The sequence below is a fragment of the Biomphalaria glabrata genome, chromosome 7, assembly GCF_947242115.1.
Source record: "Biomphalaria glabrata chromosome 7, xgBioGlab47.1, whole genome shotgun sequence".
NCBI classification, from domain to species: domain Eukaryota; kingdom Metazoa; phylum Mollusca; class Gastropoda; family Planorbidae; genus Biomphalaria; species Biomphalaria glabrata.
Window position 1 is genome coordinate 43,870,969 of NC_074717.1, and position 12,331 is coordinate 43,883,299.

The 12,331-nt window shown below is 34.3% G+C and overlaps 1 protein-coding gene and 1 long non-coding RNA gene across 5 annotated transcripts in view; one reads left to right on the forward strand and one right to left on the reverse strand.

Moving 5' to 3' along the window:
• The window catches only part of LOC106080050 (peptidase inhibitor 16-like), a 28,528-nt gene extending 16,375 nt beyond the window's left edge, over positions 1–12,153 (forward strand). For 3 of the 4 annotated variants that reach the window (XM_056034588.1, XM_056034587.1, XM_056034589.1), the window contains 3 exons: positions 9,825–9,946; positions 10,457–10,545; positions 11,978–12,153. In XM_056034588.1, the coding sequence (XP_055890563.1) occupies positions 9,825–9,946; positions 10,457–10,545; positions 11,978–12,060 (294 nt within the window). In that variant the 3' untranslated portion in view covers positions 12,061–12,153. Of the gene's footprint in view, positions 1–9,824; positions 9,947–10,456; positions 10,546–11,765; positions 11,823–11,977 lie in introns of all 4 variants that reach the window. The other variant, XM_056034590.1, reaches the window with a different exon arrangement.
• LOC129927193 (uncharacterized) lies at positions 1,543–9,588 on the reverse strand. Its single transcript, XR_008778790.1, has 2 exons — positions 7,363–9,588; positions 1,543–2,035 (listed from the first exon to the last, which is right to left on the reverse strand). It is a non-coding gene; the product is annotated as an uncharacterized LOC129927193 (long non-coding RNA).
• Positions 12,154–12,331: the final 178 nt, after the last annotated feature.

The window sequence follows — 12,331 nt, forward strand, 5'->3', positions numbered from 1 at the left end:
GTAGGTTAGTTAACTGGTTCAAATGTTACATTCCTTGACTACGTCATGCTGACCAGACGTCTGTATAGCTGTGCGGGTATATCTCCAGATGTAGAGATGAACAACTCCCACCCCTTTTTATTTGTTTAGTCCATCACATTGAGTTTATTGATAGACAGGTGACCACAAGTTAAAAACGATGGACGTAGGTTTAATGTCAGCGTACTCATACCCTCGGTAATAATTAAGGAAGATGTTTCTTACGTAAGTTCTTTGCACAATAAAATAAAATAAAATAAAGATGTGCATGTTTGCGTAAGTGTATCTTTTACCTTGTATTAAAATCTTAAGAAAGAAAGCTAATTTCATTGTTTAATCCTTGTGACTTATTAAATAACAAAATACCCTACGGTAAAATTTAAAATCGCATAAAAGAAATTGAACAATAGTACCGCAGTAGTATCTAGCAAACAAAAGAGTACTGGAGTGTTAAAAAAACCCTTGACCTCTGTAACTAGTGTATGGGTATGGGCGTAGCCATGATTTTTTTTCGGGAGGGGGGGGTTTGAATTACGCCCATGTGTATGGGTATGATTTATCTATATGCTTGACTGTCCATGCCAATGTGTCATCTTTTTTTTGACTGACCACTTAACACTATTGCGTGAGCCAAAGGAAAAAAAAAACGCGTGATGGTCAACACAATCGACTATAAATACTACACTAGGACTACAGGTGTAGGCTCACTACGTCTATCTGACCAGGTTGTTGCAATCAGTCGAAAATTTTTTTTTTTTTTGTAGTGAGGGGGTGGATGAGGTTTTTTTTTTTCTTTTTAGACCTTAGACCACAGTCCACACACAATACTCTCCCTTCCCCGTCTCAGCTAAGTACTTGATACTTTAATGAATTTACATATTCATCCCCCGCTCCTCCATAACTCATTTCGAATCTCGATGAAGACTAATTTTGAAATTCGGGATTTTCAGGGCGCCCCCTAGTCTATCCAACTCTAATGGGTGCCTGACTTTAATTGGAGAAGTTGAGGCGGTTGGTCGTTGTGCTGGTCACATGACACCCTGCTTGTGAAAACCGTTGGCCATGAAACGAATGACTTTAACACCATCTGCCCTATACTCCTAAGAAAAAATAATCGGATGATAAGTTTATGTATGTGTGTGTGTGCGCTAGAGGTCTATATAACATAGATACATTACGCGTGTGTGTGTGCGCTAGAGGTCTATATAACATAGATACATTACGTGTGTGTGTGTGCGCTAGAGGTCTATATAACATAGATACATTACGTGTGTGTGTGTGCGCTAGAGGTCTATATAACATAGATACATTACGTGTGTGTGTGTGCGCTAGAGGTCTATATAACATAGATACATTACGCGTGTGTGTGTGATGTTGCTAGTTCAGGCTGTCTTGAAGTCAACCAATTACTCTGCAATCGTTTGGGTGTAATTGTTCGGGTGTATTACGTGTAGTTGACCAACAACACAAACAAGAACTGGCACATCGATTGTAACAGGTGAAGAGATGTAGTCAACGATGATGAACAAGTTAATATATATTTATTATGATAAAAGGCCACAGTAGAAGTCTCTGTCACTAAACACGTCGTTACCCTGGAATATTCTAACGCTAACTGATTTTCCGGTCTCTAACCCAACATATCCCAAACGTCACTAGTCCCGTTCAATATGCGTCTACTATGGTGCGTCGCTAAATAACTAAAATAACTAACCTATATAAATAAGGTGTCTAACAGATTCCTCCCCCCCTTGAAAAAAAAATATGTCAATATTTTTCCACTACTGTCAAGTCTTACAAGGGCATTTTCAATTTAAGGGGAAGACCACAAACATAAAATCTTGATCTCTTCATCTTGACATCTTCATCTTGACAGTTCCTCATATTCATGTCAATGTTCATAACAGTTCATAACATTCCAGAATCATCTTCATTGGTACACAGTTCATCATGGAGGAAAATGTGGCATCTTATGGGCATGTCCTACACATCTCAAATGTTCTTTACTGGCAGTAATCTGATAAAATACAATATTTCAAAAAACAATTACAAACTTTATTTACACATTCAATACATTTTTTCTTACCACCCTTTTATACGCTTTTGTCCATTTTTCTTTTATACTCACCCTTTTCCATAGAACTAACTTTCGTCAATGATATATGAAATGATTCACACAAAAAAAAATATCCATACTTACTTTTAAATGCTTAACATCAACTTTACTTATCTCCCTTTTCATAACATATAAATGGTGTCAATATATTAATATATATTACATACTCAATATAATCATAGTTTATTTACAAAATTGTTTCACTTCAATGTCATTCTAGACAATAAATCAGCTACAATATTCACAGATCCACTAATAGCTTTCACTTCAAATTTATACTCCTGTAGTGCTAAGAACCATCTATAAACACGACTGTTTTTCATGCTCTTTTGCTGTATATACTGAATAGGTTTATGATCAGTTAATAAAATGAATTTCCTTCCTATTAAATAGCTCTCTAGCTTAGTAATTACCCATATTACAGCTAAGGCTTCTCTTTCAATGACACTATATTTTTTCTCTGCCTCTGACAATTTTCTGCTTACATATAATATAGGATGTAAGTTATCATAGTTCTGCATTAAACAACCACCAATAGCATTACCAGATGCATCAGTTGTGACATAAAATATTTTGTCTTTATCAGGTAGTCTTAATATTAGTTCATGACTAAAAACATCTTTAATTCTGTCAATAGCTTTCACACATTCCTCATTACAAACTACTTTTTGAGGTTTTCCTTTTTTAAGTAAGTCATTTAGTGGATTCACTATTTCTGCTAAGTTCTTTATAAACTTTCTGTAATACTTTACTATTCCTAATATGCTTTTAATTTGTCTTTTTGTTGTAGGTATTTCAATATTAAGTACTTTCTTTATGTTATCTTCAATAGGGCTAATCATGTTGTTATTTACTTTATGTCCTAAGAAAATTATTTCCTCCAATCCTATTTCTACTTTTTCTGCTTGAATTGTAAGTCCACTTTCTTTTATTATTTTGAACACTTCTTTTACATCTACCAAATGTTCCTCCCAACTATTATTAAAAATACATATGTCATCTAAATAGCAAATAACATTTTCTTTGTTTCCAATTATCATGTTCATCATTCTATTAAATGTGGCAGGTGCATTTACTAATCCAAAACTCATATAATTCCATTGAAAAATACCATATGGTGTTACAAATGCTGTGTAAGGTTTTGCATTTTCTGTTAAAGGTATTTGCCAATAACCTTTAGTTAAATCTAATTTAGTAAAAAATTTTGCTCCATTTAATTTATGTAAAATATCCTCTATATTTGGCATTGGATATGGGTCAAATTCTGTGATGTTGTTAAGTTTCCTATAATCAATACATAACCTTATATCTCCATTCTTCTTTTTGGCTATCACAATTGGTGAAGCATAAGGAGATGTTGATGGCTCAATTATACCTGATTCTAGTAAATTGTCTATTTCTCTCTTTACTTTGTCTTGTAAATGTAGCGGTATTCTATATGGCTTAAGCTTGATAGGTTTTGGATCTGTTACTTTAATGTCATGTTTAATAATATTAGTTTTTCCTGGTATACTGGAAAAAATTTCTTTGTATTCCTGTATTATTTTAGTTATATCTTTTGACATTTCCTTAGTTAAATTATTAAGATTAATCTTTTGCCAAGTTTGATTCTCTTTTGTTTCTATTACAGGTATTTCCTTAATATCATTTTCATTATGATTTTCATTTGTTATTATCATCAAGCATTCTTCTCTTTCTGAAAATTTATTTTCTATTTCCTCCTGAATGTTTTGTATCAACTCATCTTCTCTATCATGATACAGTTTCAAATTATTTATGTGATATGTTTTAATTTTCCCATTTATTTCAATTTGATAATTCACATCACTAATTTGTTTTATCACCTTAAATGGACCTTTCCATTGTTTACCAATTTTATTTTTCAGGTCATTTATCAATATTAATACATTGTTTCCTACTTCTAGTGTTATCAATTGTCTTTTCTTATTTATATTCTCATGAGCACTTTGTTTGTACTTCTTATTGTTGTTATATGCTTGAGTCCATATTTCTTTCAATTCTGTTGTGATTGTTGTTTCACTGTCATTATTTAATTTATTCTCATTGCCTATTAGATTTTCTTTAAAAACATCTAATTCATCTCTGGGTTTTCTTCCATGTATTATTTCATATGGTGAAAATTGTGTTGCTTCATGGATGTTGTTTCTATGAGCAAATAGTACATAGTTAATGTAATGATCCCACTTGTTCTGATTATTCTGAATTATTTTTGTTAGTGATCTTTTTAATGATCCACCATATCGTTCACATAAACCGTTACTCTCCGGGTGGTAAACCGAAGAGTATATGTGTTGTATATTGTATTGTTTAGTCCATTTCTTAAATTGTTCTGACTTAAACTGAGATCCCTGATCACTCAATATAATTTTAGGTATACCATGTCTTGTAATTACTTTTTGAGTTATGGCATTAATGATATTTTCTGCACTTGTATTTGATAATGGGATTGCCTCTGGGTATCTACTAAACATGTCTATTACTGTTAGAATGTATTTGTTATTATTTTCAGTTTGAATTAAAGGACCTATTAAATCAATAGATACTTTCTGAAATGGTGCTGTAGGTTCATCCATTTCTTGAATAGGTGCTTTATTCACTAGGCTTTTGTTAGATCTCTTTTGACATATGTCACATGAGTTTATGTATTTGTTGATTGTTGCTTTCATTTTGGGCCAAAATACTTGTTTTGACAAATTCCTATAACATTTCTTTACTCCCCTATGTGCTGCTAAATTATTATCATGTGTCATGATTAAAACATCTTTCCAATATTTCTGTGGTAAGACAAGTTGTTTTATTTTCTTGTTATCATTACTTGTTTGTCTAAATAATATTTTATTCTCTATACAAAATTTCTCCATTGGATTATTATTGTTTTTATCTGATATTCTTGAATAAATTTTCCCAATAATATTGTCATTCATTTGTTCTAATGCAAATGTGGGTGTTGTTTCTTTTTCACTTTGAGATATTTGTGTTTCAAGACTATTTTGTGTTTCATTTTCTATCTCTTTTTCCTTAACATCTGTATTTTCTATTTGTATTACATTACTGGTTTGTTTTTCTTTATCATTACTAATTACATTTATTGTATTTTCCTGTTTCTCATCTTTTTTATCCATTGATCTTGTTATTATCATACTTGTTATATTTTGTGTTTCTATGTTTTCATGATTTTGTCTTATGTTTTTGTATTTGTTTTGCCAGTCTTCTAATTCTTTTCTTGAACATTCTTTAACTCCTTTTATGTTTCCTACTAACATATCATATCTCATTTCTGGTATTGCAATGCCATCACAATAACCAGTGAAAAATGGAGTTTCAATGTACACCCTTATAGCTTTAAATTCCCTTACAGTGCCATCTGCTAATTCTACTTTCCTAGTAAACCCTTTATACCAATGAGGTTTGACAAATTTAGTTTTTACTGCCAAAGTGTTACAACCTGAATCTCTGATTAATTCCACCGGAATTCTATCTACAAACCCTGGGTACACTGCAAAATTGTTCCTATTTCCTTCCATGAAATATATCCTATCTGTACCTTTACTTTTGTATTCCCTACTGTAACTTCTATTTCTATAATTTCCCTTGTCATTCCTATCTCTACTCCTATATCTATTGTTATTTTGTTCATTGTATCTATTTCTACTTCCAGACCTACTATTCCCTCTTCTACAGTTAGCTGCTATATGACCTTTTCCTTGACATTTAAAACAGGTTATTTCACTATATTTTCTATTTCCACTATTTGATCTGTTTCTATTTCTACTTCTATCAACATTTTCTTTGGTGTATCCTATTAAATCTACTTTGCTCTTATCCCTATCAGAAAATGGTTTATTTGGATAGGCATTTTTGTATACTCTCATTATTTCTGTTATTTCATCTATAGTTTTTGGGTTTCTTTCTCTAATAAAAGATTGTAACTGAGGATCACATTTATTTACAAAGTTGTCCACTAGAATAAAATTTTTTAATCCTTCATAAGAGTTATTCACTTTTTCTAATTTTACCCACTTATTGAAAAAATCCTTTTCCATATTAATGGTAGTTTGGGGTTCTATTCCTAATGATGGTATATTGTCAAAGTATTTCTTTCTAAAAGTTGTAGCATTATGACCATATGCATTTAATAACTCTCTTTTTAAAACCTGATAGCTATCATCAATATGATGGTCATGATTTTGGCATATTGTTAGAGCTTGACCATGAACAAAGTCTATCAGTATTTCAGACCATTCCTCTTCAGGCATATTAAATGTAGACATTTTTGCCTCATATCTTTTCAGGAAATCACCAATGTCATCCTTCTGTTCATCAAAACTTTGTATCTTTCTCTTTAGCCATGTCTGTGAATTAGGGTTGTCTCTTTGAGTGGTATAATTATTTGAGTTATTTGTGTTATTTCTTTGTTCAGTTTGGGCTCTGGCTTGTGCTGCGTCCAATCTCATCTTCTCCATTTTAGCTTCATGCTCTCTCTGCCTTTCTTGGTCTTCTTTTTGCTTTTCATATTCTTCCTTTCTGATCCTTTCTTGCCTCTCTATCTCTTGTCTTTGATGTTCTTCTTGTCTTTCTATCTCTTCTTTTTCCCTTCTTATTTTATCTTGACGTTCCATTTCTTCCCTCACAACTTGCTGTACATAAGCGGCTAAGTCTTTTCCTTTTAACTCCATGGCCTTTCCATCCTGCATAGCTGTTTCCTTAACCTCCTTAAGGTCCACATATGATGATGTAGCCATTGTGTTTTATATTTTATATATATTTTTCCTTAGCCTATATTGGTTATGGCTATACTTTAAAAGTTTTTACACACTTTTATACCAGTTTTAAGTGTTATGTCTCTATCTATAGATTTAGTAAATGTGTAAATCTAGTCTGAGTTATTATGGTTATATTCAAATCTGTATATTAGGTCCAGTATTACACACAAATTTAAATCTAGTATATTATAGTATGTATAATAATACTATTTAGATCTATAGTTATCAAGAGCACTATGACTTTTAGATCTAGTATGAATAACTATGATCAATTTTAAAATCTGGTATGACTGAAGTCACAGTGAAGTGTTTAGAGTAAATTCAAAGACTGTCTAGAGTCTAGATCTAGATTAGATTATGGTTCTATTTAACCATACGAAACAAATATGTGTATACAATGTCAAATATATCTTCAACAAGATACATATATCTAGAATGTACTACCTTCATTCATCTTCAACTTAATAATATTTCAAAGTAGAGTCTAGATAATTAAATTGTACCAAAGAGATGTACAACAATTTGCAGATCTAAATTTAGCCAGACGACAGTGTTTGACTACATAGCCAGTTTCGGCATTATTCTCATGGCAAAATCATATTTGATTTTAACCGCTCAAACTAAAATTATTTTAGTCTGATTCACAGTAAAAGAATCCTACCCGCACTTTCTATCATTAAGTGAAAAAAAAATACAGATCTAATTAAATTAATAAAAATAAATAATTTAAAATAATATAAACAAATGAAATAATTAAATGAGACTATCACTATGGGTTGGGATGTGACAATATGGCACACAATGATAACGTCACGAAGTAACCAGGCAACAACGGATATGACGTTTACACAAACAAAACAAATTACAATCCTAAACGTATAATATAGCTTTTCATCTAAATTACGTCTTCTACCCCGACGGGTTTTAAGGCGCACCACCTGATTTTACTCAGGCTAACGTACCAAATTTAGACAAAATCTATTTCTAAGGGCAATCTAAACATATACTAATAAGAAAAATGGCACTTAGCTTTTGATAAGAAAGATCCCTTTGTTCGGACTCCCGAATATGTTAGATCACAACAAATTCCACTGCCTCTCTTCCAGTTCTGACTCTGTTCTCCGGTGCTACCAGTATCCCACGTAATGCCACAGATGTCCTGATATGCCACAGCAAAATGTTCCAGTTTCTTTGACGACTGTTGATGACCGTATGTGTAGTTCCGACGACTTTGTATACACAGTTACTGACGAATAGGTTAACGGTTCTTCTGGCGATGACTTGACTTGTGTAGATGACTACTGACAAATAACAGTCTCTTGACGGCAACTTGATCTGGACGACTGACGAATAATGAATTTCTTGACGATGACTTGATCTGGGCTGACGAATAACGGCTTTCTTGACGATGACTTGATCTGGGCTGACGAATAACGACTTTCTCGACGATGACTTGATCTGGGCTGACGAATAACGGTTCTCTAAAATAGTTCACTGCTTCTGCTGCTACTCTGGTAGTACGACGAAGTTTGCTGTTGTACTCTGCTTCACTAGACCAAACTGTCCAATGTAGACTAGGTGAGACCAAGGTCACCTCCGACGACGTTCCGTTATACGACTAACGGTTTTCAACGAAATTAAGTGGATGTAGCTGTTTCCACAACTTCACTGCTAACAAGTCTAGGTATGGTCTAGACCGACGAATACTAGATAGATCAATGTTCAGTACTGATAAAGATTACTTCACTAACCTTCCAAAGGTTAAACACAGTGACCGTTATAAACGTGGCAAGCAACCGGTTCAATGAGCAAACTGCTCCACAAGAATCTCTCCAAGGGTAAGACGACAGAGCGATTTCGATTTAGTTAGCTACCAAACTTGTAGTACTCACAATACTTCTGACAGCGGGCAAACTGTCCTTCTCGAAACTGACGAGGTAAAACTTGATACTCAATGTGGCTCCTATGACGAAGAAAAAATATGTCCAACAGGTTCACTAACGATCTCTCACCCGTTATGAATGAACGGTTTCTCTGGTTGTAGGTCGGTTCAGCATATGAAGATCAGGCGTTGCGATGATTACGGTCCTGACGAAGGTCACCCTGAGTTAACGGCTCGTTGAACGTGCGATCAAACAGGCGACGACTGCATGTAGATCTAAAACAAAGTCACTCTGCGATGCTGCTGTGTTCAGCCGTACTCCGATGAAATCTTATCTTCGAGTGCACGACCCTCACCTGAGTAAACGTTCTGCTTCGAGGTCCGGTTCGATGTTCGTCGGGCTTCGAGGTTCGGGGTCGCCACTGTGATGTTGCTAGTTCAGGCTGTCTTGAAGTCAACCAATTACTCTGCAATCGTTTGGGTGTAATTGTTCGGGTGTATTACGTGTAGTTGACCAACAACACAAACAAGAACTGGCACATCGATTGTAACAGGTGAAGAGATGTAGTCAACGATGATGAACAAGTTAATATATATTTATTATGATAAAAGGCCACAGTAGAAGTCTCTGTCACTAAACACGTCGTTACCCTGGAATATTCTAACGCTAACTGATTTTCCGGTCTCTAACCCAACATATCCCAAACGTCACTAGTCCCGTTCAATATGCGTCTACTATGGTGCGTCGCTAAATAACTAAAATAACTAACCTATATAAATAAGGTGTCTAACAGTGTGTGCGCTAGAGGTCTATATAACATAGATACATTACGCGTGTGTGTGTGCGCTAGAGGTCTATATAACATAGATACATTACGCGTGTGTGTGTGCGCTAGAGGTCTATATAACATAGATACATTACGTGTGTGTGTGTGCGCTAGAGGTCTATATAACATAGATACATTACGCGTGTGTGTGTGTGCTCTAGATACATTACGCTAGCATTATTTTGTACCCCTCACAGGTTGTGTGGGCCAAATCCTACGCTCTGGGATGTGGGAAAAAGTTGTGCTCAACGCTAACCGGGACGGGGTATAAAGATGTCATCTCTAATGCCAATTACATCACTTGTCAGTATGGACCGGCGTAAGTAGACTAATACACATATACACACGCAGTCATTACTCATCAATAGTATTTTTGGCACAGAACAATGAAACAAATGGTGTAATAACAAGGGAACAAAACTATGGAAACACGGTAATGCCATTGTTTTGTAATTTGGTTCTCAACACATGCCGAGTTTCTCAACACCCATTCTCGGATCAAGTTCAAACTTTTACAAATTATTTATTATACCCTAAAAAACCCCCCCAACATTTTTTTAAATATTAGTAATTACCTTTTTTGTTTGACATTAAATAAGTGAAATAACTTCTACATTATTGACAGATTTATTTTTTAAGGGCTGCGTTTTTCCCCTTGTGTAAGCTTTTGTTTATTAAAAAGGATTTTGTATATTTCGCTTGTTTTACAAACCCCTAGTATATTGCTGTAATTGTTCTAGTAATTACTACAATATACACGTTTGTTTTTTCCTTAATGAAGTATAACTAGAACTGTTAATAAATAAATGGCTATTTTATTTGCCCATAGTGGCAATACTATTGGTAGACCTTTGTACATCGATGGAATGGCTTGCTCGATGTGCCCACCTGATAGATATTGTAGAGAATCGCTTTGCGGTAAGTTCTCAGTCTTGTTAGTTTTAAACTCCATATCCGATTTTCAAGATCTCTTAGAATCAGCGACATGTCATTGTCGATTTATATATATATATATATATATATATATATATATATGTATTGGGGCAGGGCCGGCCTAAACAATTGCGGGGCCCTATGCGAAACGGATTGCCTGGCCCAGTCTGGGTAGGGATAAGCATAATGATAAAATTAAGATTTTGTGACAATACGTTTTTTAATCTCGCGTATGATTGGCGCCCCAAAATGAAAACTTTATCTAGTTTTCAAGAGATTTTGATAATTTTAGGAGATGTTCATAACTTTTGCGTATATTTTGCAATTTCAAAAGCTTTCCAGGATCCCCTGGAAAATCAATAGACCGCGGAAACCCTGCTTTTATATATAAGTTATAAGTAATGTAAAGTTCACCTTTCAGACCTGGTAGTATTTAGTGCAGATAATGTAAAGGTCATCTGTTTCTGTGGCCTACGGTTAACGAGGGTGTCATGTGGCCAGCACAACGACCAATGTCAGGGACCTATTAGAGCACGGGTGGACCCAGTGATGCAAAAATCCCCAAATTAATAATCCCAGTTTTGACCAAGATTTGAACCCGGGACCCCCCAGTTCGGATGCCAATTTTAGCGCTACACCACTCAGCCACCGCGCCTCGTATATATAAGTTATAATTGGTTTAATTTAAAAATGTACTCCTAGACTTAGCGCGAGGCTTATAAAAGTGCGGGGCCCACTGCGAACGCAAAAGTTGCAGTGTCCTAGAATTGAAATGTAAATTTTATGTGTGAGTGTTTGTGAGTGTGTGAATGTGTCTATGTGTGAGTGTGTGTGTTTGTTAGTGTAGGTGGCAGTGGCAAAAAGTTTTTTTTTTTATAGGGGCGGGCGTTTCATTGGCGGACACAAAATAAATTGTCTTAAACTGTGTCTGTGTAGGGGGAGGGCGTTACAATGCGGGCAGTCAGAGAATGCAATTTTTTACAAAGCTTTTCTCAACTCACTCTGTCTGTCTGTCTGTCTGTCTTGCCAAAAGTTTGTACACGTTATTTCTCAAACATCCAAGCTAGCAGCAAGCGGAAATTTCGCACAATTACTTCTTTTCCTCGACAACACAAGAATCAATAACACACACAAAAAAAAAGTAATTAAACGATTTGTTAAGGAATTTTTGGTTACACATTACTTTGTTTTGTATCTCAAACAAGGGAAAGAAATATTACTTGACTGAAGTGGTGGTATGAGCTGACTTTGCAGATTGTCGTGTGAGGCTTATTACTAATTTAGTTACATAAATTACAAGGATTAAAAAAGTGAAATTAATCATAAACAAATAAATTAAATACATTTGCAACCATAAGATTAGCTGGTGTAGAATAATTGATTGCTTGTTTAAAAAAAAACTATCTGTTTCTTTCAGCTCTGGAAGCATTCTCAAGAGCATCGTATCAGAGTCAGCTATTCGTCGTTTTCCTACTTTCTGTATTTGTTTCGCTATTTTAGTTCGCATTTTTTAAAAAGTTTGGCCAAGGCTGTTTAATTGTATTCCAATTTTAAGCCTGGCGTCGACTACACAATAAATTGATGTTACTGACATAGACGTTTTGTTTGTTCAATAGTTAGTTGGTTTGATCAATTGTTGATATTAAATTTTAAAGAATGATCAGTAGAAACTATCGCAATACATTTTGTTACATTTTGTTATAGTCTCTTTACGTTCATATATGCAGCTTAAATAGCAATTAATATTAACATTATCATTTTAAATATTATT